At 46.1% G+C, this 25,635-nt stretch overlaps 1 protein-coding gene across 13 annotated transcripts in view; it reads left to right on the plus strand.

The window, feature by feature from the left end:
- Positions 1–25,635, plus strand: part of MBNL3 (muscleblind like splicing regulator 3) — a 92,983-nt gene that overhangs the window by 15,688 nt on the left and 51,660 nt on the right. For 10 of the 13 annotated variants that reach the window (XR_005628437.1, XR_005628435.1, XR_005628436.1 and 7 more), the window contains exon 2: positions 17,567–18,571. The exons of the other annotated variants lie outside the window; for them this stretch is intronic. Coding sequence is in view for 7 of the 10 variants with exons in the window: in XM_039717288.1 (XP_039573222.1) it covers positions 18,398–18,571 (174 nt within the window). In the remaining 3 variants the exon portion in view is untranslated. The remainder of the gene's footprint in view (positions 1–17,566; positions 18,572–25,635) is intronic. 13 annotated transcript variants of the gene reach the window in all.

A 25,635-nucleotide genomic window follows, 5' to 3' on the forward strand; every position in this document is an offset into this window, starting at 1 on the left:
GCTTCAGAAAATGTTTCTGTGCTCCTTTTGACCTCCATTGTGTCTTCCTGCCCAAATTCAGTTGTGCAGGTAGCTGAGGATGTTGAAGGCTGTCTTTTTTTTGACACAGAAGGAAAGAGGAGGGTGATGGCACTTCAGAAGCACTAACCCCATGTTTGGTAGAACAGCATATTGTGCCCAAAATTGTGCTTCATGATCATTAGCTGCTGCTTACACATTAAGTGTGTTGCTCTCAGAAGTGCTCTGATACCAGGGATCTCTGTCCTTTGGGATGGGTGAGGTGGCACTGCAAACAGTAGTGTGAAGGAACATGCCACCTCCAGGGTCAGGAATGTGATTTATCTGTACTTTGTGCCTGGAGACCTTCAGGAGCTGGTCTGCTGTTCTGATTTTTTTTCACAATGATTCCTTTCAGCCTTTCAGAAAAAATGGCTGATTTGATTAGATGAACACCTCTGTGGTATAAATCAGAAAGGAAGAGGGTGCTTAGCTTCTTTCTGAAGCAAGAGTTTTAGTTTCCAAATGAAAAACTTTCTTAGCATGATAAAAATAGAGAATTACTTTATGGGGAAAGTACTTGCTTCCCTCCTGGCTCTGCTGGACAGCCTTCAGCCAGGAGGAAGTGGGGAAATTACCCTCAGCTCCCTTGGACCACAACCAGTCCTAGTGGTTTTCCAGTGAAGTAACTAGAGTTACACCAGAGCTGTGCTTTAGCTCTTCAAAGTTAAGGGATAAATGACTCCATATGAAAATTGAGTTTTAAATCCTGCCAGGCATGATGTCCATGCCTGTAGGACCTGCAACCCATGTGGAACTGCATCATGAAGCACAGGCCATGTGGAATGGTAGGTTCATCACCACTGGGGTGCTCAGTCCAGCTAAGCAGCATGGATAGCTGTGATCACCACTCACATAAGTCAGTTAATAACTTGTATATTTGGAGAAACAACTGCATAAGCAGTAGTGGCCTGGCATAGAATTCTGGGCCTCCCTGTCAGGGGACTGGCAACTATTTGATGATTTTCAAGAAAATAAATTATCTTGGCCTTTATTCTGGTCCCTAAATTCATTTTCAGTTGTGACAAGAGCCAGGATTTAAGCCTGGGTTTCCCCAAGTAAAATGCAGTTAATTAGCCCGCTCCATCATGCAGCCTTCTCTGTTAACAAAGGCAGTATACTCAGCCAGACAGCTCTTGCTCACAAGTGATGCTCACCTTTTGTATGGCAGAGTGTGCTTGCTCAGAGCCTGGAGTCCTTGTTTGCATCCCTTTTCAGCAGTGCTTCTTAACCCCTCTGTGCAGCCCCATTGTAGTGCTGCCTGTCTCCAGTTGAGAGACTGCTGGCACCAGGATGTGTTTAAGTTTGAATGATGGTTTGTGTTACTGGTAGTGGCTGTGGAGCTTTATCAAGGTCAGAGACTGCTGCAGGGTAAAGGGGAAGAGGGATTCTACCCCAGGAGCTTGTAGCCCTCAGGGTGATAGGGCATTAGTGTTATTAGCTGTAAATTGTGAATGGGGGGCAAAGTGAGACAGTTAAAGCAGCTGGATTTCTGAGCTGGAAGAAGGATGTATGATCCATTGTCTGGGGTCCTGGCTTGCTGTTCTCACCAGACCAGATCTCCTCACACTGATAAGATGGAGCTCAGCACCAAATGCTGCTGTGGTGGGTCGGGTGTGGGGAAATAAACCAACAAGGTTGTTGGGGGACTCTGCTGCACTGCTCCTGGCAATCAGGGGATTTTTTAGAAATTTTTGTTTGTTGTCTCCCCACTGATTTGGGTTCAGAGGCTGGGGTGAGGCAGGGTGCTTCCTGACAGGGCAGGCTGTTGACAAGTTTTCTTAGCTGGCCACTGACATCAGGTAGATCACTTAATTCTGTTCTTCTGCAAAGGAGTTGCTTGGGTTAAATGTTAGGAACTTGGAGTTTTGCATTATCATGATACTGTACAGTTTCAGGGTACTATTTTTCTTCCTTGTGTGAATATCTAAATTTGACTGTTGCACCTGCAGTGTTACAGGATTTAGTAAACTGGGGAGAGGGGCAATCCTTAGTTTAGGTATAGCTATTGGCTTGTAGTCTGTAAAAATGTGTCTGCAGTTTAAAAAACATAGGGAATTATTTTCAGATCCCGTAATCTATTTAAATGCAGGTTCTTCAGTATTTGGCTGCTTCCTGAAGACTGCACTCACTGATATTGTAATCCAGAGCCTGTGTGTGCAGGCAGTGCCATGTGGTTGAATGCAATCCTTGCACAAAAAATCATCTGTATGTAGATACTAGAATGTGAACAGTGATGTCTGTGTGAGTGGATAGCAGGTCACGACCCCCTGAAAATAGAAACATATTGATGTTGTTAGCAAAAGCTGTGGAGCATGTTTTCCTTGAAAATTGTTATTCAATGTTGTTCTTGCTGTCTTTTGAATTAAACATACTGTAAGAGTTGGTTTGCTGGAATTTTGACTGTTCTGGAGCACTGGGTATTGGGTATTAATAATAACAGCCAGAGAAGGTAGCATGACCTACTGAACAGACAGCAAGATGCATAGACACTAGCAGCAGGGAAATCTAAGACAACGCATGGAAAAATATGTACAAGGTAAAACTTGCGCAGCCAGCCCTTATGCAGCAAATAAAGCAAGGTCTCACTGACCTTGGCAGCTGTACAGGGCAGTCTTTGCATAAGAATGACTTGTGCTTAATATGCTAGAGAAATTATTCAGGGACAAATATTCCTGTTTTCTCCAGTACTGGGGACAATGTCATCTTCCATCTCCAGTCGCAACACAAACACAAAAGCCTTGCAGACGGGGTACAAGGAGGACCTGACCCTCCTCAAGCACAGCCAGTTCTGCTTCCCATGGCCTGGAGAAAGATATTTGGTACTGTCCTCCTGGCAAAGCTGGATCCAGTGCCTTAGAGCAGCCACCTTTGAGACTGGCTGGATAGAAAGGCAGCATGATGGGTGTCTTGCTGATAAGATATCTGCTAGAGTTGGAGATCAGAGGGGCACTTTGCTCTTGCACACAGGGGCTAGACTTGCAGGCTGGTTAAATGCCAGGAGATACAGAGCCAGTCAGGCATTTCCTGTGGCCCAGGGCTTGCATGCAGCTCTTGGACAGACCAAGCCCAGCTCACCCACTGTCTGGAGGGAGCAGGAGTTAAAATAGAGCCTATACTTGGTGGGTCTCTGTTTCAGAGCCCTCCAGCCAAGGTGGGAGTGGGACAGATGGATGCTGAGCTGGCTGGAGTCTCTGCTCCCCACATCCTGGGGCCAGGCAAGTCCCCGTGCCACCACCATGGCCAGGTCTGTACCTGCACTTCTCCTCTGGTGATGTTGCTTACTAAACCTTGCTACTCACTACTGCTGTTTCTCATGACTTTTCCCTTTTTCTTCCTCTTCCACTGGATAGATCAGCTCCGTAAATGTCCATGTTTAAGAGCAAACTGTTTTGGTTGTTTGGCAGAGCAGGGTCTCCAAGGTCTCTCCATCAGGAGAGGGCCAGAGATGGTGTTTGTTGATATCGATCACGGGAAATGTAATTAATGCGGGTATAAAGTGTTAAATGTTAAATTAAAATGTGAGATTTAAAGGCAGTCAATAGATCAATTCTGAGGCTGGGATGAAATGCTCAGACTTTCAAACAATAATCAGATTTCCGATAAAATCTCACTGTGTGTAATTAGAGGGGTTGAAATACTAAATCAGGTGTTAAGGGAGTGATATTTAGATTATGTTGAAAGAACAGAGATCCAGACAAAAAGAGCCCTCCTGTCTGCAGGCAGAGCTCAGGCTGGGCAGAAATATTGTGGAGCTCGGGGGATGTGCTGATCTAGCAATTAAAACTGCCAAGAGAGGAGAATGATGGGAAAACTGCACAAATCTAGAATGCTGAACATGTGCCTGGATGGAAACAAGACCACTTGGACCTCATAGCTGTCTTGTAGTCTGATAACACTTTTAAGACCTTGGTCCTTCCACATGCACAGATGTTGACATCTGATGTGGTCTTGGTGAGCCTTCCAGAGGAGTGAGGACAGCATTTTGAAACCAACCCCAGCAGGAAGTACTGCCATAAAAAACACTTCCCAAGAGTTAAAAATACTAATTACCAACTGCCACCACATTTCAGTGGTATTCCAGCTAGTCAAGAGCAAAGGCATGCAGTTGATATTTTGTTAAGGGTAACAATTTAAGGAGAGGGGCCAAGTTAGGCTCAGTGTTGGAGGGCACATGGCATTTCCAGGGCATTTCTTTGAAATATATATTTTGCTCTATAATCCACAAAAAAGTAAGCAGAAAAGAGTCCAGAGTAGCAAACTCCCTAGTTTAACTGGCCTGTGAGCAATGATACCAAATAAGTTGTGCTTTAGGAGCATCATCAGGCTTTGCTCTTCCAGTCATCTTAATTTTCTGATGCTGCGAGCTGTGCAGGAGGCTGCAGGAAACATCCATTCCCTGAATATGTATCTTTGCTTTCATCCCTAAAGGGATAATTCAGAATATGGGACAGACGTAGTATTTACTGTGGGCACTGCACCTGTCAAGGTAACATTACTATGGAATGGAGGGTAAAAACCACTCCTCTGCTAGATAAAATGGATAAACTGGCTCATTAGCTCTAGGCACTTGCTTGCTAACCTTGTCCTGTACCTGTGATGTGATTATTTGTGAAGATGTAGCTGTAAGGCTCTCCAGAGCCTTGAAAGAGGCATGTTTTAAGAATATCTTCTCATTTTGTTTTATAATCCTGGTGCAGCCTCTGCTGTGCAGGTGCAGACGTTGAGATGCTGTCCATGGATGTGCTGTAACCCCACCCAGCTGGTCATCAGTGCCTTGGAAATGCTTTGTGGTTGTTATTGCTTAACTGCAAGCCCTGCCTTAGGGTTGAGCCAGGCTCCTGCTCACCTTGCTCCTTGCAGAGCAGAGGGTGGAGAGTGAATAGGGTGGTTTCAGCAGTGGAGAATTCTTTTGAGCTTTTAAATAAAGGTCTCTAAAATTTCCACCGTGGTGTGGCTGGGCTGAGGTAACCTGATCTTTGGAAAAGTGCCTTTGTGCTGTAGTTTACAGAAGGGCTTCTTGATTAACAAAGACTGAATGCGGGTTAGTTAAACTGTAGCCATTGTATTCAAGGTCACTGTTAATTTTTTTAATTGTAAGCTTTCTCCCGAGTCTGGGGTTGGAAATGAAACTTGTTGTGTCAAGCTCCCAGAAAGGGTTGGAAATTGTGTCATTTCAATTACTCTGTTGCACTCTGCCACTTCCCTTTATCTAACAGGAAAATAAGCTTTGTAAAGTGCTGTAGATAGATTTTAATTTCATTGCTGATACTAGAAGCCCCAAAAAGCCTGTGTCTCTGGGAAGTGACTGATGCTCAGTCTGTGGCATATCATAAAGCCAGCCAGGGGAAAGGCAGGGACATCACAAGGGCATGCATGTGGCTAGGGACTTACAGGAGGTCTTTCCCTTCACATGAGTCATAGTGGAGCTCTGGAGGCCCTTGCCAAAAGGGAAGCAGTGGCATGCTCAAGGAGCCCTCAGAAGGAGTGGGAGGCTGGAGCACCAGGGTGGGAGTTTGTGCATGTCTGCTGTGCTCTTACTCCTGGGCATCTCTGGGGGCTGCTGGATCGTTTTCACCAGCTGTAGCCCAGCTGGAAGGAGGGTCATTCCTCCACACTCCTGCTGCTCCTGCCTTCTCTCCCCATGCCTGCCTGGACAGGAGCAGAGGAAGGACCCACAAACAGCACACCACTGAAACAGGATGTTTGAGGGCTTGCATGCTGGAGGAGAAGTCCAGCCTCTTATGACCCCCTGTCAAGGAGCATTTTCTTGCCCTCCCTGAACCATTCTTGGGCTTCTGATTCCAGTCTTCTGGTTGTTTCCACCTATGCCTGCAGCACTTGATAGCAAAGGAAAAGTGAAAGAGTGCATTATGCCTGGTCCTGCACACATTCCCCCTAAAGAGTTTTCCCTTACTCCTTTCCTAGACAGAATATCAGAAGGCAGAACAGAGATTCTAGTCTCTGGTCTTCTCAGATGCCTCAATGTTCCCTAAATAATACTCCCCTGGGTTAATGCTGTCCTTGCACGTTTTTAAGGTGAAACTCCTTGCAGTCTCATTCCTTGCAGGCAGAGTTGGCTGCTCCTGCACTTGAGCTGTGGTGATCCTGGCAGAGCAGCGTCTGCATGGTGCGTGTGGCGAGTCCCAGTTCTGTTTTTTGTGACCTGAATGCATGGAACAGCTTGTTCTCTGCTGTCTGTTAACCCTTGGAAAGACACTTCCTCTTCTGCTCCTTCATTCTGCATTGGCAGTGCTCAGCAGGGTCAGCTCTGCACTTCGGGTTTGAGGGCTGAGCCTATGAGGGAGTTAATTGCTGAGTGATGATGGCTCTCTCCAGCTGAAGGTCTGCTCCCATGAGCTATTTAAGCCTCTGTTTCTTGTATCTCTGTGCCAATCAGATTAGCTGATGCCAGGAAACAGACCACAGCCTGCTTGCTCTTGAATGCACCCTTTTTCCTCCTTACCTGTTTATCCCAGTCAAGCCCCTTTCCGCTCTGCTTCGGTTCTTTAATTTAGCTTTGTTCCTTCCTTTGCATTTTCACAGCCTGACTCTGGCCCATCTTGTCTCCCTAGGCTGCCTCTCTGGGTTTTGACATCCAACCTTAACAACAGTCAGTCCTGTTTCCTGTCATAGTCATGACTGCTCTCTTTGCAGAGCCATGTGCCCCTCTGCACTTCTGCATTGAGCTTTTCTTGCACTTGATTCCTTCCATGTTTACCCTGTTGTAACTTGGATTCCCTTTAAATTGCAGTAGAGAGATCCACAGATCAGTGGAGCTGCTGAAGGGGCTCATCTTCCCAGGAGAGAAAGGGAATCAAGTTGGGGAGGGCAGTGTGGCTGAGAACTGCCCCTCAGTCATTTCCCAGGGCTGCTGCCACCCCGCTGTCTGTGCATCCCCAGGCAGCACTCTGCTCTTCTCCCAGCTGGACCCCTCCACTCATTCACTGGTTTTGGCAAGGGATTAGTTGTTGCAAAAAATAAAAAAAATCTCTAAACCCCCTCAGGCTCACAGGACCAAGTGTTCCAGCCTGGCCCTCTGTGCCAAAACAGGCCCATCCCCTGCCTCTTGTGAGGCCCCACCTTTATCCTCCTTCTAAAAATAAAACGCAATGACATTCCTTCCTACTTACTCTGTTCTCTTATTCTGACCTCATTAGACTTTCCCAATAGAAAATTTCATTGAACTCCTCTATTAGTGGTGAAAACAAACAAGACCATTGGACTTCCTCTGGAAAAAATGCATCTATATAACAGGGAATTGCAGGGAGCCAAATTTCCACTGCTGAGTTTGTGCTGTACACATATGTTCCCTCGTATGCGTTTAGTAAACAAAGTTGTCTTCACACTAAGAAGAATTTAAAACAATTTATCCTTTATATCTGATTTCCCCCCCTTGCTGGAAAAAGATTGCTTCTGTAATATTATAAGGAGCAAAGTACTGTTAGCTGGGGTTGCAAGAAAAGCCTCTTTTTTCCACCCTGAGCTAAATATATTTTGAGGCTTATGTATGTGCACGTACATAGGAATGATAGCCAGGTGATGGATTGCTAAGCCACATCATAAATTCAGTTTGTTGGACACCTCTGATTACCTCCTCTGCACTCTGCCCGTAATCATTCTCCTTCAAACATCCTTCTAATGTTCTTAACAGCAGCCAATTAAAACAAAGACTTCACTTGCCATCTATCCCCTCTTCCCTCTGCCATCACCCAAGCTCCTTCTCTTGGGTGGGGGGACAGAAGTGCGTTAATGGATAGTGGTTCAGTGTGTGTGCTCAAGGTTCAATGCAATATATCCCTACTTGGGATTTTTTTTCCCAACTTCTTTAAAATTCAGCTTGGACAGACACCCGGCCATGCAAGGATGTTTGCACGTGGTTGGGAGCTGCAGGCTGGTGGCAGGAAGAGTGGGGCAAATGGAAGACACTCTTCATCTGTACATCTGCCCACCTTCTTGGGCTCCTGGTTTTGATTCAGAGGTTTCATGGTGATTCAGATGCCTTCTGAAGAAAAGCATGCCCACAGGCATTAAGGGGAAAATTGAAAATAATTCAGGTCACTAAGACTTCCAGGTGGAGAGGAGTTACAGGTTGTGGTGTTACAGATGCAGGAGGGTAATGAGAGAATTGAAGATCTGAGGATTTCAGTTGGTGTCAATGACTCAGGCATGTCAGGGAAAACAGAGGACATTCAGTCCCTGAAAAGTTGATTCATCCACCTGGCAGTGAGATGAAGAGTAATGAATAACAGATTTTGGGGTGCATGGAAGGCAGGAGAGGCCAACACACTAACTCTGAAAGGTTTGGGAAGTGCCTCAAGAGTGATTCTGACTTCCTCTTGCCTTTCTTAGGGCTTAGCTGTGCTGGCTTCTCTCTGCATGCACCCCTAAACCTTGTTTCCCACAGGGGCACTGGACAGAGAGTAGAGTGGGTGGTGCTTGGTGCCAAAGTACACTGCCAGAATGGCCCTTACACCTTTAGGTACCTTTTGGTTGGGCTGCTGCCCTGTAAGTATGACAGCGTGCCTCCCTTGCACACTGGGAGGGTGTTTACTGCTGCACAAGCAGGATTGGAATTGTTGGACATGCCTTTCATCCTGTTGCAGCCTGCTGGATTAATGGGGCAGATCTCTGTGCGTGTGCTTGCTTTCTGCTCTCTCTCCTCTATCGTGCTTCCTTCTGTAATGGCTGTGGGGTCTGAAACAGATCTGTTCATCTGGTGCTTGTGCAGCCTTTACCGCAGCAGTTTCTTAATGCCTGATTGCAGTTCCTGTGTTTTATCTGCCAGACATCACTGAGAGCTGGGGAAGTAACAACCCCCATTTGCACAGGGATTAAGTGACTTGTCACTTGTGGCACCTGTGGCTGCAGCAGTGTTTGAGCCCCTCTTTCCAGGGTCCCAGCAGAGCATATTTCCTGTCAGAATGATGACTACCTTTGCAATGACAATGCCTTTGGGGTTTGGGACTAGGCTGGTCTGGATGTTCACTGGTATATGGAAGTGGAAAATATGCTCTCAGTTGCCACTGTGTTTGGTTTTCCTGCTTTCCTACATGTTCCAACTTCTTTATTTTAATTCTGAAAGGAAATATTGTAAATACATTGGATGCTTTTGTTACCAGCCTTTCATTCTCCTTTTGTCATTGCGTATTTGATTTGCAACCTGAGGATGCTGTTAGAGATCTGAGTTCAGAAATAAGTCAAGGCTTTACTTTTCTCAAGTCCTGAATTGTTTGACAAATATTTTTTGAGTACCTTTGTGCTCATGTATTCCCTTCCATGTAGCCCATAAATGATAGGTGTTTTCCCTATTGTGTGTGAGTCCCCATTTTTAACACATCGTGTAACTCAGATGGACTCGAATGTAGGAGCACAAAGACTTTGGAGGCCTGCCCTGTGCAAAGGGGAAAATTACTGTCTGGCCCAGAGCGGTGGCTTTGTGATGACTGCATTGTGTTCTGGTGTGCTGTGTTTGTACCAAACTGGTTTGCTGCCAAGTTACTTACGGCTTATCCAAGCGCTCAGGACAAAGAATGTTAAAAGAAAAACTTTTTTTGTTTTCTCTGAATTCTTCCAGCTGAGAAGGAATTCAAACCACAGAGCAAATGCTGTCTCTTCTTTCTGCAGGCCTGTGGTCACCAGGTAGGGCAGTTAACATGAAGTGCCTTCAGCTGCAGTGTTTGTGTAGGAGCATGTATGTGCTTATAGAAGATATCATATGGGATCTGCAGGGAAAGTGCTTTTTTGTTGGAGAAAAACCTGTCTCTGAGCAGAAGGCTCTGTGATGGAGAAGTCTGGAGTGGGAATTTTCCAGGCACAAGTATGTGTGCCTGGGCAGAGGTACCTAAGTAGCACCAGACCTGGGTTGGTCTCCTCTGTGTACAGAACACATCTGATACCTCCTGAAAGTCCCAGGCTGCCTCTGCAGCACAGTAAATGGCTGAGCTGGGCTCCTGTTTCTGCTTTTCTCCTGCCTGACAGAGTATATTGCCTGTCTTGAGGGCTAGGATCACGCTTGGAGCTTAGGAGGTACCTGTAGGTCGTTCCTGTCAGCAGAATCCTGGGAAGGGCAGTTGGGTAAAAGCATTCCCTCCCCTCAGCTGTCCCAAACACACGCAGGCACTTACCTGATTGGCAGGGACCTTGGGGGTTTCTTGAACACTGAGTAGGATAATCAGATAGATTGTGGGATACATCTGCTTGATCCTATTTCTTACGATTACGTGGTGGGGAACAAGCCTTAATGAGCCTTGGCCTTTCCTGTCTCCTCTGTAAATTTGTTTGACTCAATTGAGCTCTCTTTGTGTGAGACAGCTCTCTTTGTGCTTGGATATGGAAGCATCCACCTCTGAAGCTGGCTGTGCTTTGAGACAGGGTTTGGATTAGCTGACCTCCAGAGATCCCTGCCAACAATTTTTTTTCCCTTTTCTTTTGTGTTTGCAGCTGGTGTAATTGTGGTCCTAACCCCTCCCAAGCGGTGCTGGCTCTGGAGAGGATTTTAGCACTGTTTCACAGCAAGTGCAGTAGCTGCTTCTGCACTGCAGAGGAAATGCTCCTTTCGGGTCAGCCACCCCGCTGTAAGGCGGTCCCTGGCCCTCAGCACTGGGAAGTTGCCTCGTGTAGGAGGCCAGAAGGGATTTGCCAAGCAGGTCCTAATATAAGGGAGCATCCTTTTCCACGTGTCTCTTACTGGTGATGGCCTTAGTGAAGCAAAACTCCCACTTGGCTGCCTGATCAGCAGAGCATCCCCCAGATCCCACGGGGGTGGGATGGCAGTGTGTCACTGTCAGTCCTAGTAGAGAGCTGGAGTAAGAAAGGGGTCTTGACCTCTAACTGGTTCCAAATAAGCTGATGGCAGAAAATCAAAAGCCCAAAAGAACAGAAATGTGCACGTGTGGTTATTCTAACAAATCTTTTTAGTGAAAGAGGGGAAGTTCCCTTTGAAGCACTGCAATGCATGCTGCCCTGGAACATCCTATGGAAAGGTATTTGTTCTGCCAAGGCACGTGTGTGGGTCCAGCACAGCAGCTTCTGTGACTTTGTTCAAAGACAAACAAATAAACAAAAAAGCTCCTTAAACTGCAATGTTTTTGTAGTTCATTTTTGGCTTAGAAATCCCCAGTAGATAGTGAGAAATAATTCCCAGCTATTTGCCTGTGGAAGCATTTTGGAACTAATCCTGTAGGAGTGAAGGGAGAGGAGTTCCCTGAACTTTGGTGGACAAGAACAGCTAAAGGTTCAGGAAGAAGGAAAACAGACTGAAGATTTCAGGTGGCTGAGGGAAGAGGAGCACCATAGTGCACATTGAAGAATGGTAGATTTCAAAAACAAAGGGATTTTTTCCATACTTCCTTAAACTCAGCATTAATTTTTCCTGTGATTGTTTGCTTCAGGGTGTAAGTGTGGAGAATTGCATGTACACAAGGGAGGATAAAGTTCCCTGCATTTGTACATTCTTTTTCTCTGCAGTGAAGGGCTTCCTTCCCTCATGCTACTTTATTTTGCGTATTTTCCTTTTTCTTTTTTTTTTCTTTTTTTTTTTTGCCCTGCTTTTTTCCAGTTGCCCACCTCTGCATATAAGAGTGCTGAGGTTGCATCAGGGCAGCTAAGAGCAGAAGCACCCAGAGGCCAGTGATGCATGATCCATTTTCCCAAGGACAGTGGCCCTGGAGAGCCCAGAGCCATCTCCCAGGGTGCCATAAACCCAGGACAGCAAGGCTGGTGAGCCTCTGAAGAGATGGGGTGCACTATGTACAGCCTTCCCCACTGAGGGGCATGAGGATGTTCCTTGTGCTTCTCTGTCCAGAGAGGTCACAACCAGTGATGGCCACTCTCCAATGCCAGCAGAATGAGAGAGTGTGGGGAAAGAAGGACAGTGGTAGTGGTTCCTTCAGCACGGGTTTGTGTGGTACCTGATGCCCAAACATCCACCCTGTCACTTCTGTAGTGGGTTTATGTCCTGAATGAGGCTTCCATTGCAGCAGCACTGGGGGGGTTGTTTTGCTTGTGTGGGTTTATTATTTCTGTCTGGGTTCTGCCATCCTGTTCTGAACAGAAGGCGCTTGGAGCTGAGTTGACTTTTTGGCACGCGTTGTGACCCCTGGAGATTCACAGCCCCCAACATCTGTGATTAGACCTTGAACAGAAACTTTTCATGCATGCCCATGGTAGAGGAAGCTTGCTCTTTTTCTGAGTAACTGGTAGAAGAACAAAAGGAGGTTTATTTTCTTTTAGCTGTAAAGGTCTACCTTAAATTAAGTAAACTGTTCCCTGAGGGAAAAGGTGTCCAGGTACAGAATGTTCACAAAGGAAATATTCAAAGTGTCTGCTGTGTCCCTGAAGTGTTTGTTTTAAAGTATGAGGGCCAGAGCAAAAAATAGAAGATTATTTTCTAATTTGAAAGCAAAAATACCTCTTGCAGGTGACAGAAAATAAATTGACCTTCTTTGGTCTTGGCACTGCAGCCCATTGAGTGCTGAGGAGCCCTGGAGAAGCTGCCATTGCTGGGATGGCTCTGGTCCCAGTGCACAGCCCCAGCCCGTGTCCGGGCAGCCCTGCTGTGTGCAAACTGTCACTGTTCCACTGGCAAAGGAGTCGTGTCTGTGGGAATCTGAGCACTGCTGTGCTTCATGTGAGGTAGGGTAAGAGCATTGCCGTTGGTGCTTCAGCAGTGGAGGATCCACGCCTGGATTTATGAGGGATATTTTTGTGGTTTCTTTCACCATCGTGAAGCAGCACTTCTGCATCAATCCCAAGTCAAGGTTTGTGATCCAATGGTGACAGTACCTAACTTGTCATGGGCTTTTCTGAGGCCCAAAATTAACTTCTCTGATGTCAGTCAACTCAACTAATGTCACTGTGTTCCTGGTTTGGTAGATCCTAGGTGAAGATTTTTTTAAATGTTTTTGTTTCACCTCCTCACTGACTTGGAAATGTGCATTATCTTAACTCATGCATCACTGCCAATAAATGTTAACAGTAGAATGCTTTTCAGCAAAACCTTGCCTTTGACTATAACTTTTTGGTTCCTTTGATATGCAAGGATATAGTTTCATGTGTTTTTTACTACTCGCTGTGAAAGTGGAAGAGAAAGGAAGGCTGTTGGATGGGTGGTGGTATTCTCCACAGAGTTTTCTTTCTCTTTCAGAACAAAACACTTCAGTGTGCTATTTTCATTGCTCCCATTTCTCTTTGCCTTGCAGTGTTTCCAGGAACACTGTGTTTATTTGGAAGATTGTTTGATAATGGAAACATCTCACTGCTGTTTGGGTGAGGAGTTCCCTATTCTGGCTTATCAAGGGTGTGGTGGTAGGCACACCAAGCTCTTCCATACTCATTAAGGTGCAATAAAATCTCAAGTTACAGAATCATCTCAAAGGTGCAAGGACTGATGAGTGAGTGTGGCATTGTACTGCCAGCTGAATTTAGTGCTTTGAGGAAAACCCATAGACTAAAGTCTTTTTTGGGCTCTGACAATATCTAGACACTCAGTGAACATTAATAGTAATATTTAGTTTTAGTGGAATTGGTATAAAATTGTAGGTCTTGATTTTGCAAGCACAATTTCTCTGTTGTTGTGCCTTGAGGGCATCCATCCATGATGGGTCTGAGCTTTCATTCACCATAACTTGCAAAACCAGGTAAAGCACACTGCAGCCTGGCAGTGTAGGGCTGAGCTTGGACTCGGGAGAGCCAGTCCTCAGTTCCATGGTCACCTGGTTTGAGTGGAAGAGGAGCATGGACAGCATCACATATGATAAAAAAACGGGCACGGCTGGAACTTCACCTTGGGAAAACTCCAGTGTGCCTGCAGTATCCCTATTCTTCTTCAGGCAAAAGGAATAGCTGCTGTTCTTACTGGACTGTGAGTTAGGGCAACAGCACTTCTGTTTCCCAACTGAGTAGTTGTGACCCAGAAATCCTTGAAAAACGGTAAATGAGGAACCCACCTTGGCACTTCTACTGAGTCATTTTTTCTTAAAAAAAAAGGAGAAAAAAAGAAGAAAAAAATCTCTTTTAAATAGCATCATTTACACTTGGGAGCTGCTCAAATCCGTCCTGTCACATAAATTACCATTTCTGAACTCGGCTGTCAGGAAGTGTCCTCACAAGTTGACATCCATGGGGGCTGTCAGTGGAAGGGGATCAGTTTCATGGCAAGCAGGAGGAATTCAAGCGTCAAGTGAAATACGCTCGTCCTCATGTTACCTCAAGCGGTCAGGGCATCTTAGTCCTGCCAGAGGCGAGCCCTGGTGTGACCTTTGCTCCTCAGACTGCCCTTGCTCCCCTGCTCTTCGGTAGCTGTAAGGTGGGGGCAGACATCAGGAGCAAGCGCCATCCTCCTGCAGCTCAGGCAATTGTGGCCCAGAGCAGAGGCTTCAGGGATGTTGTAGTTTCTTTACAGGGATAAAGGCCACAGGCTTTTCTCTCTGCTCTGCTGCTTTCTCCAGCTTTGATGCGGATGCCGTTGAAATGAGATTGGCTCATCTGGTAGTGGAGGAGCTGAGCCCTGCCAGACGGATCTGGCTTGCTGGGAAGGGTTCAAAAGGCAGCACCTACCCTTTGTTGTATTTCCTGCACGCTAACGAAGCCCCCGATTTCTGGAGCTACTTTTTAATCCTTGTAGGTTGTATGTTGGTTTTGGCATAGATGCTTTTTTTTTTTTTTTAATTTCTCTTGTTTGAAATATACAGGAGAACAAAGGGAATAAAATGCCAGCCACCCCACACCCTCCCCCCAAAAAGGGTAATACAAGGGAATTGTAAGGGTGCATTCTGGTGAGAACAGTTGTTTGCTGCCAGGAGTTGAAGCCTGGAGAGCTGAAGCTCTTGTTGCTGTGGTGGCTCCTGTCTGAGGTGTGCTGTCCTTGGGCTGTGCGTGGGAGCCTCGCTGCAGCAGTGTGCAGCTCGCTGTGATGTCAGCCCTGCATGCATGCCTTTCCAGCCTTCCCCGTGACCACGTGGAGAGGGATTTGCAGCAATCCAGTGACAGAACTGTATTTGTTGACTTGCAGAAAAGCCTAACTCGTGCTCCTCTGGGCTGTGATCATGTAAGCCGGAACACGATGACTGCTGCCTGTGCTTGCTGGCTTCCCAGTCCTGACAAACCTGTGAAGCAGATTCATTTATTTAGGCCCTGATTCAGCAAAGCATTTAAGTACATGCTTCAGATTTTCTTTCCAGAAAGACTGTCCATGCTCAGAGTTAAGCATGTGCTTAACTGCTCTCCTGAGTGCCCAGCAAACAAGTGATGGGGCAGTGTGTGCTGCTGCAGTGTCTGCCAGGTGCCTTGCAGGCTGCAGAATCGTGGTATGAAAAATATATTCATTAATTTGGCTCCCTCCAGTACAGGAGCTCTAGTGCCAGGGTCTGAGATGAGTCAATCCTTCTGCAGGGAGGTGGGTTGTTTCCACAGCACAGAAAATTTCTTGTCTCTTGAATGTTGCACAGATGAGTGTGCCCTTCTGCAGGGTGTGGGGCAGGGGCAATTTCCATCAGTGGGTGTGTTTCCTCCTCCATGAGTTGTAAAGAAAAATATCCACTGTGTTACATATGTCTGAATGTTTTGATGTTTGTAGTTTAATGTTTTGTAGAATTCATTTGATTTAACTTTCATTAATATGATGCCCTTCATTTTGAGGACTGAGCAGTTTAGTGCAGCCATGTACCTGTGGGAGTGTGTGATCCTGAGCTGCATGGCTTGAGAGCAAGATCAACGTTTGGTTTGTTACATTGGGATTTCCTGAGGTTCAGGGGCTGGGAAGGGCGGATGTTACTACACTGTTTGGACATCTTGGTGTTTGGTGTAACTGTGTGTTAAGTCAGACCCATCATATTCTATCCCCAGCACTGAGAGACCCTCACTTCCCTTGGGAGTCTGAAGCTGTGGAATAGGCACTTAATCCACAAGATGGTTGTATTTCAGTCTGCTCAGAAGAACTTCTGAGAGTGCATTCTTTCTAATCCCCACCCATATCTGACCTGTTCTAGCTCGTTCTTAAGAGCTGCACCCAGCTAGTCCTTAGCTCCCTGCAGAAGGTTTCTGCCCATCTTTTCCTTTCTTTTGCTTTCTGAGCTCATTTGAACTGGGAGCCCACATATTAGTGAATGGGATTCCTGTATAAATTTGCCCTGTTTGCAAAATTGGAATTGATTTAGAGCAGCTCTTCTTTACAAAACCCAAAAGACATGAGCATGGTTAGGTGTGCCTTTTTTCCTTCTCTTTGAAGTTTAAAACACGCTTAGCAAATACGACGTTTGCAGTCTGTTCCCCACCTGATGTGCAAAAATGCAAAGGTCCTTCCAGAAGCATGGGTCAGACCAAGCTTTGTGCTGATGCCTCAAGCTGGATTGCAGGGATCTCTAGGCAGATTTTGTTATCAACTTGTGTCTAATTAAGCCTAGAAAGTACTTGCAGTGTAGGTTTAACGAGTGTTGTTTTTTCTAAATTGAAATAATTCGATCTGTGAATCAAACAGCCTCAGTGCCCCACCCCCTGCTGCTGATGACAGCCTCTTCCCACACTTCTTCCTTGGTAGCATTGTTTCCATTGTTTCCAGCTCCAGTAGGTTTCAGTTACTGATCAGTGTAATTGCAATCACACACCAATAATGAAAGAGGAATTTAAGCTTCCTTTTTTTGTACTTGAAGGCTCTTCTCCTACGAAAGCTTGAAATCTTAATAGCAGCCACACAGGCAACATCCCGCGCCTGTCAAATGTTTGCACAAGTGGACGGTCGTACTTTTAGGAAGATAAAGGGCTGATTTTGGGAACTTGGAAACAGCCCAATCCTATCAGGCGGCAATGGTACAGCTAATATTAGAATGGGAGACTCTAGAGACAGCTTAACATTTTAGCGGATGCCAAGGAAGCCTTCAACTGGAATGCATTGAAAGTTGTTTGTTGTATAACACGAGTTGCTGGAGTCAGAGTAATTCGAGTTGCCTTTGGTCTGGTGGAAAACTACAGCTGTGAGCAATGAGTTAATTTTTTCCGTGTGTGTGTGTGTGTGGCTTAGGTTTCCCTGTCGGGTTTGCTCTTGGTTTCGCAGGCTCTGAATGCAGAGCAGCAGAGTTCGTGTCCATGGGCCATCTCCTGCCTGTGATGGAACACTCGGAGGTGCGAGCGGTGCAGGGCTGAGCCACCGGCTGCTCTTCCTGCCCGAAAGAATCCTACAGAAAAGGGGGTGGGTTAGTTAATGTGAATTTAAAATAAGCACCGAAGAGCAGACTGTCCCGGTAGTCCGGGAGGGCTCGTGAGGCGCAGCCCGGAGCTGGGGCTGTCCCGGAGGGTCCCGCGGCTGCGGCGCTATGAACCGGGCTCTGCTATTGGTCGGCTGCCCGCGGGTGCCGCTGTAACGGCAAGCGCCATTGGCCGGCGCCGCCTGCCATGCGCAGCGCGGCGCGGGCAGTGCCCCCGTGCCCGCAATGGCCGCCGGCGCCGCCCCGCGCCCGCCCGCCCGAGCGGGGCCGCAGGCTCCTGGCTGATTCTATTTCTCTTTTTCCTGCAGGTTGCTGAAAAGTGCCTTTCCTGAAGCCACCGCTGCTTGGATTTCTGTCTAGGGCTGCCTCTCTCTGCCCCTCGCCCCCCTCTCTGTTTAATTCGGCGTTGCTTGCAGTTCGTGCCCTGACGGCGGCTCCTCCAGCCTTGCCCTTTTTTTTTTTTTTTTTTTTTTGCTCCCCATTTACACGCAGTTTGCTCAGCCATTTTATTTTTTTTCCTTCTCCCGACTATGTAGCAAATATTTAAAAGAAAAGAAAGAGGAAAAAAAAAATCAGACATCCTTTTGCCTGTTTTGATGCTCGTGAACCATAATTTTTAGAAGCAAGAAATAGAAGGAAAAAAAAAAAAACAAACCCGAAGTTTTCTCCCCAAGGACCGAGACCATTCCACAAACTGAAGTGCTGCCAGCAGCATATGCTTTTTGCAAGAATAATTGAAACCATTAACTGGAGAGCACAGAATTCTTTTGAAAGTCTGCCAGTTATTTGCAAGTAACTTTGGCAGTGGCACAAAATATAACACTTGTATTTTAACTTCTACAATTGCACTTTTAGGAGCTGGCCTCTAATTTGATTTTCAGTTGTTCTGATAAGATTTCTATTTTATGATTGGCTTTATGTTTAATTCTTGTTTAAAGAAACACGATTTGACTTAAAACCTAAGTGCTGATGAATAGGAGTTCTACCAAAGCAACAAGTTAGTTATTTCTTCACGTTTAACTTGAATTCACTTTTTTACCCTTTTTTTAAAAAAAAAAGAGAAGAAAAAAGAAGATCAGCAGTAAATATTACCCTGAGGAAGGGTGCGATTGCTTGCATTTTAATTTTTGTTTTTTAATATGGCTGTAAACGTTTCCCTGGTCCGTGATACAAAATGGCTGACGTTAGAAGTGTGTCGAGAGTTTCAGAGAGGGACTTGTTCTCGCTCTGATGCAGAGTGCAAGTTCGCCCATCCGTCACGGAGTTGCCATGTGGAAAATGGTCGAGTTATTGCCTGCTTTGACTCCCTAAAGGTGAGGACTGTAACGCGTGCATTGCCTAAGCTGCCTTGTTTTCTTTTCCCTTCCCAGTGGCTGAGGCAGGGGCGTGGGGTGTGCAGAACAGCTGTTTGTTGCTCTGTGGCTGCAGGGAGGATGCTGCTGCTGAAATCTAGGCTGAGTCTGACTTCGGGTGCCATTGCCTGGAGTGCCAGGCATTGCAGGGAGAGAGGATTTTATCCAGGGTATTTTTCAGTGGTAGCTCAGGTCTGATATAGCTGTCTCTGAAACAGGGAGCCCTGGTTGTGGGCAGCAAATGAAATAAGACGAGCAGAGAGAACTGAAATCCAGTTTTGAGTGTCCAGATCACGTCAGCTGTGCATTTGGTGCAGAGATCTGAAATGTGTTTTTAATGAGCAAAAATGAAAGCAGCATTTTAAGATAATGAATCAGCATTATATGTATTTCCTGTAGACAGAATTGCAAATGCACTTTAAGGTTGTCCTGTAGATGAGGACCAGCTGAAATAGTTGGAGAACAACATTTCCAGAAATGGTCATTGAGGAAGTGTTTTCTGCTTGGGACCCACAAACTCAGTGGCTCTCTGGGCCTGTTGGAGCTATGGCTGAGCCTTGAGCTTGGTGCTTAACCTTGCAGAGTCGAATTTGGAGGCAGTAAATAGCTCTTGGTTGCTTGTCCCTGCTGGAGTTTCAGGGATGACTTTCAAAAATACCAAAGACCTGGACTGTGAGTCAGGGTGAGGAGTGGAGGGGCTTCAGGAGGGGGATGTGGGCATCTCTTTCTGGCCTTATTCACCGTGATTCTTGGGAAAGGAAAATCCACTTTTTTTTCTCTTTTTTCTCAAATGTATGACTCCTCAAAAGTATTTTTTTACTCTGAGACCATATGGATAACTGATAGCAGATGAGAATTCTTGACATTGTGTTTAATGTTTTGACCAAAGTAATCAACCTGTTAAAATTTCTAGAAAGAGTCTGGAAAATTTTATAATCTTAAAAGTTTTCTCTTGAACTTCAACTGTTGCTTGAAAAGATTTGTGTTTATTTTTATGAGCATAATGAATAACAGAACTGGTAGAGTTATATATGCAGAGGTTCAGACCAGGACTGGATCTGGACTAACACTGGTTTACCCATTTTGTTCCTGTTAGTGGCTTCTTCATGTTTTCATTTCTGTACTCTTTTTCCAAGAAGCTCAAGTTTTCTGTTTGCATTCGGTGTTCTCTTTTTAATCTGATTATATGAAATTATTCTTTAGTTATACAGTGACTTTCAAATGTTCATTTACATTGCTGGTTTGCTGACAGTGAGAGACAAACATTTTTTTATTATTCAAGGGGGGAAAAAAATCTTGTTCTTTATGCCATTGAAACTTTTGAATTGTATGCAGTGGCAATGCAGATACTTTTAATGAAGAGATTAATGTGCTAATATTTTATTATGTATATTTGTGAATGGAAAGGAGGGCTGTCACAGTATGGAGGATAGTTTTGTGCCCCTTGCTGGTGTTTGCAGCATCCTGGGGAGGTGTCCCAGTGCAGCCACCCCGCTTGGCTGGGCTCTGAGCTGTTCTGTCACCCCGTGTGTGACACTTCCCCACGTGTGCTGTTGGCAGTGCAGCTCCTGCAGCACGCCCAGCTGTGCCAGCCCCTCTGCACAGCTGGGGCTGGGATGATGTACAGGACCAAGGCCATGAGCAGCTGGGTTCAAATCCCAAAATCCCACCCTCTGGTATGAGCAAATACTTCTCCCACTTCAGCAGTGGGGATGGGATGGGGAACACCATGTTAAGAAAACAGCAACACCAAAAAAAAACAACCCAGGGGAAGGAGTAGGGTGTGATCTTCTACAGCTCAGAGTGTTTCCTGTGTAACTGGCTGTTAAATAATGTTCTGGTTGCAGTTTCCTCATGACACAGTAGCAGATGCCCAGTATGTGCTGGTTAAGTGGCCTGAATTTCCCAGAGAACAGGTTTTTTTGACTTAGGAAAGCCTCCTGCAGGGCTGACAGCTCTGTCTTTGGGAAGTACTCAAGGAGAGGTCCAAATGTGCAGAGCAGTTTGGCCAAAGGTGATGGGGCTGTTTCTGCACCCCCCTTTGCAGACAAGACAGTGGGTGCTGGAGCACTTCCTTCAGCCCCGTGGATCCAGCAGCTCTCAGTGGACAGAGCCCTATTTCCCTGTGCTGTGGAGGGCTGTGCTCCCCAGTGCTGCAGCCTGAGTGTGTGCATGTCTAACACCGTGCATTTCCCACTGGAGATAACCCCCCTGGGAGCTAAACCCTCAGACAATGGTCGTTCTGCTCCTGGGCAAGAGCTGGGCTTGCAAAGCACTGCTTGCAGTGATCTCGAGGGGCTCATGGCTATAAGGGTGGCCACCCTTACCTGTCACCAGAGAGGTGTTACATTCTCAGACCCTTTAAGGGGCTTTTTGTGCCCGTCCTGTGGATGTCTTTGTGCCCATCAGCTGTGGAACACCGACCCTCTCTCCTGTGGAGGGCTCAATAGCTGCTTGGTGCTCTCTTGTCTTTTCACCCCTGCATTAGCAGAACATCTGTGTTGCTTTATGGGAGGCAGGATATAGGATGCTTGTGGCTAATAAGTTTTCCCGTTGTCTTGCAGCCGCCCAGGGCTTTGTTCAGACATTGCTTATCTGCATTCATTGTGTGCTGCTGTTGCTTGTTTTTTTTTCTCTCACAGACCTCTTAAGCTTGAACAATGCCTTCATACAGGAACTTCTGATAACCCAGCAAACAATGGTTTCACCTCACTGGTCAGGTCATGCGCAGCATCCATACACTTACTGAATTGTCCTTTTTTCCCTTTTTCCTTAATCTCCTGTAGCAGTTCCGTGCCTGTTGCAGTGGAAAAAGCAGTGATGCTTCCAGAAGCAGTCAGACTGCCTCAGTGTGGGTTGTTTCACGGGTAACTAACTGTGTGCTACCTGTAATCTTGTGAAGAACACACTGGACTCATTGAATTAGTGGGGGCCCTCACTGATGCTCAGGTGGGGATGACCAGAACACACTCTGCAGGAACGTTGTGTGTTGTGCAATGATTTGGTCATGAAATATCTGGTCTTGATTTAGTTGAAAGTGCAAGGCTGGATCTTGCTGTCCTGAGCTGTGTTTCTTTGAAGGGGGAGTTTGCACATTTGTAGGCAGCAGAAGGAACCTTTCTCAAGCAGATTGATACAAAACTTAAAAATAGTTCCTTGCAAGAATCTGCTGTTTGAATCAGATGCCAAGAGAGCTCTCACTCTACTCATGCATCCCTCCTTGTTATTCTGGAAGCAGTGTTCTCTGAATTAATTTGTGTGAATGGCAGGAGAGTCTGCACTGCTTGATTGCAGGGCAATCCAGAGGCCCAAAAGCTGGCTGTGCTGGGCCACCCTGCTTCCAGAAGTGACCACGAGGGCTGCTGCTCAGTGGCCAGTGCTCTCTGGTACCTCCTAGGCAGGTCCTGTGGCACCTCAGAGATGTTCTGAGCAAAGGAGAGGAATGTCATGTCATCCTTGTAAGCTGGGGTGGCCTCTGGGTTCATTCACTGCTGCTCTCCCAGGCTCAGTGTGCACTGTCCCATGCAGAGGCAGTGCTTTTTGTGAGGACTGGGACGTGGTTTGCTGGCTCATGGCAAGTCCTGCAAAGGTTTGTTTTGGCATTTTGGTGGGCTGCTCATCAAGTCATTAACTTGCCTATTCAGCCTGGATCAGGAGGGCAGGATATGAGCTTGTCCCACTCTTAGTTCCTGGCCAGCAAGTCATTGGTTGTGTTTTCAGTTTCTGATGCTGTCAGGAAGGAAAAAAAACATCATCTTTGGTCACTAATGCAGCAGAGAGCTGAGAGATGGGGCATTAGGAGATGGTGACATATTATATAAAAATGTGTAGGTAATGCACATCGGGTGTTCACAGAGGTGTTGATTTGTGCTGCTCACAGTTTGGGTATCTGCACTGAGGACTTGTGGTTTAAAAAAATTTACAAATGCAGCTTTTTGAGGTGTGGGTTGGGGCTTTTTGCTGTTTAGAGGTTTTTGAATTTTCTTTTTGAATGTTAATGTGAATTAAAGCTTCAGGGAGCATTTTGAGACAGAAAATAGTGGGGTGAAAAATTTCAATAATATGAATTTTGGCTTTGGGCGGTCTAATGCAAAAAACACTGTTAAACTATTGCATGTTTCAAAGCAATACTCTACAAAAAGAAGGTGAAAAGTTTTCTGTGAACAGGCATAAAAAGAAGTTAAAAGTAGTTTTGTCTGAATATTTTCTAAAAGAAGTGTTATTCTCTGGTAATAATATTCAAAATCCCACAGCAATCTAAAAAGTTCACACTGCTTGGGCAATGGATGTTCTATATGATCTTGAAACTGGTGTACCTGAGGCTGTTCCTCACAGTTTTCATGCTAATTTGTACCTGGTTTATGCTGACTTGACTAGAATTATTTCTGACTTACTGGTTGGAAATCAAATCTATTTTTTAAAAAATTTAAATAAACTCCAAATTAAGAAACAACTAAAAACACCCACTAAACTTAGCATATGGTTACACTTTTAGAGAGGAAAAGAAAGCAAACAAAGCCTTAGTGATATTTTCGGAGACATTCCAAACTCCATGTCTCAGCACAGTGTAATGGAGATGTAAATATTCCACAAGAACAGTGTTGAGCCAAGTCACCTGTGTGACAAATGTCCACTTTTCCTTGGCCATTAAGCCACTTACATGTGTGGCAAGAGCAGATTTCTGTCCACTCTGGATGCTTGTGTGTCTTACGGCATGTCGTAAGTGCTTTTTAAAACTACTGTTTAAATCAAACAACTTAAAGTGGGGAGAAATATATTTAGACTCAATTTTATGTATAAAAACTATTAATATTCTATTTCTCTGTCTTTTTCTGTTAATTTCTATATTTCTCTTTGTATTTCTCTCTGAAGTGAATTGGTATTTCAAGGAAAATAGGAGGGCTCGTGGGGGAGAATTCATTTAGGCCTGATCCCTTCTCGTCTGTGGATTATAACAAGCTCCATGTTTTCACAGCTTAACTGACATACTTGCTGTCTACACTCTCTCTAGTGTCTTCAGAAGTTTTTGGCACATCTGTGGGATGGAGAGCACTGATGGAGAAGCTCACCTGGCTCTGCCTGTGCTGAGCATCTCCCAGGCCTGCCCCATTGTCTGGACTGCAGATTCTCTCTATGGGGTTAAGGCTGGTTACTTGAAGGTGATGTGTGACCTTCCTAGGTGTGTTCAGCTTTCCAGGGAAAGGATACACCTTCTTTCTTTCTTTCATCTGCCTAGCTGATCTTTCTGTGGGACAGATGTCTGTGCACAGCATGTATGACTTGTTTATTGTTATCCAATGGTTCCTCTGATGGCCCAGTAGTCTCATTTCGTTTATCTCTGACTTTTTGACAGCTGAGCTGTGGCAGATGAGCACTGGTGGGTTTTGCAGTCATGCTTTTGCTGCTCTGAGCTGTCCCCTCTCTTCTCTGTTGCAGCAGTGGTTGCTGCCACTGTGGCAGGGTTAGGAGGAGGACAGAGTGCCTTAGGCACTGAATACAAAATCCAGCAGCTGGAGTTCCCTTGGTCCTGCTCTCTGCAGAGCTGCTGGGTGATGAACTTGTGTAACTGGAGCAGGCTGTGTTACCTGGTGACTGTGCTGCAAGGACAGCAATAGACAGGGAGATGCAGGAAGGTCTTACTCATTGCCAGCCATTTGCAAAGGTTTGAGGCAGAGTCCTTGACAGGAATTCTTGGCTGTTCTCTAAAGCAAGGAAGTGATCTTTGAGGTGTGTTATGGAGAGTGAAGAGGTTGGCCTTGTCCTATCTCTACTGGGTCTTTCTGTAGCTGAGCAGCCTCAGCAGGGAACACTACCTTGGCCTTTACATTTACGGGGATGTGTGCTTTGGGAAACTTGGTGTTGTCTGTGGCAACATGGCAAGAAAGGTGAGATATCTGTAGGTTTTCTGGTGCATAGTCTAGTTCTGGTGCTACCCTGGAGGGATGCTGTCATCTCAGCTCATTGCTCATATTCTGCAGAGGGTGGGTATTTGGTGATTGGGTATTTGCTGTGCAGTAGATGGAGAGCACCATCTGTGCCCCAGACCTCCTGACCCCACATTTCTCCTGAGGGCTTGCCCACAGAGGAGCAAATGCCTTTGCTGTTGCCTGTGTGTGAGTGCCAGTCTCATGTGTGGTGTCTCTGGGACAGGTTCAAGAGGCTGGCAGAGGTGTAGGCACAGGCTGGTAATTTGGGAAGCTCTCCAAGTGCAAGGGGCAAGGACAGGAACGCCATCCATCTTCTTGTCCTGTTCTTGCAGCTGATTACTTGATTACAGCTTTTCCTTGGGCCTCACACTGGTGTGCTTTTCCCCTTGTATGTGTTGGAAAGCAGAGCTGTGCCCACAAACTGGTCCTGAGACCACAATTTGGAGGCCAGCCTCTTCAGGGAGATGGGCCAAGCAAATTCAGCAGTGGGGTTTTGCTGCCAGCCTCGCCTGTCCTGTCCTCTCCAGCCAGCCCTGGCAATGCAGGGCCTCTGCTCCTGCCTGCAGCTCATATTCCCTCGTTCTTCTCCCTGTGGCGTGAGCAAACCACCATCCTCAAAGGGTAAAGTCAGCAGCATTTGCATTATTAATATTAGCCAAGAGTAACCTTGGGTTTCTGGTTGGGAAGATGATGGTAAAGTGCTGACTGCTGCTCACACTTGCCTAAAAAAGCAGGAGAGGAATTCTTTTGGGATGTTGACTCTAAAACCTTCTGAGCTTCTGTGTGTGCTTAAGCAGATACATTTTGAAACCTTTTATGGGCATATTGCAATGTTCCACTGGCCCTGGCATGCCACCTCCTGCTCCTGAGGCTTGCTTTCCTATTTGAAGGGCACAGCCCTCCAGACCAGAGTTCTGATTCTGCAAAATACTTAAGCCTGATTTTAAGTGCTGTAGAGTTCCTGCAGGCAGCAAAGAGCTCCTTGTGCTGGAGTGAGCTGTTGCATCAAGTTTTGAGCATGGGAAGTAGTCTTCTCAGCCAGTCTCTAAAGGAGGAGAGCTGCCCATGGTCGTTTGCTCTGCCACCTTTGGCTTTTGG

The sequence above is a fragment of the Passer montanus genome, unplaced genomic scaffold (genome assembly GCF_014805655.1).
Source record: "Passer montanus isolate IOZ18808 unplaced genomic scaffold, ASM1480565v1 scaffold38, whole genome shotgun sequence".
Classification (NCBI taxonomy): Eukaryota; Metazoa; Chordata; class Aves; order Passeriformes; family Passeridae; genus Passer; species Passer montanus.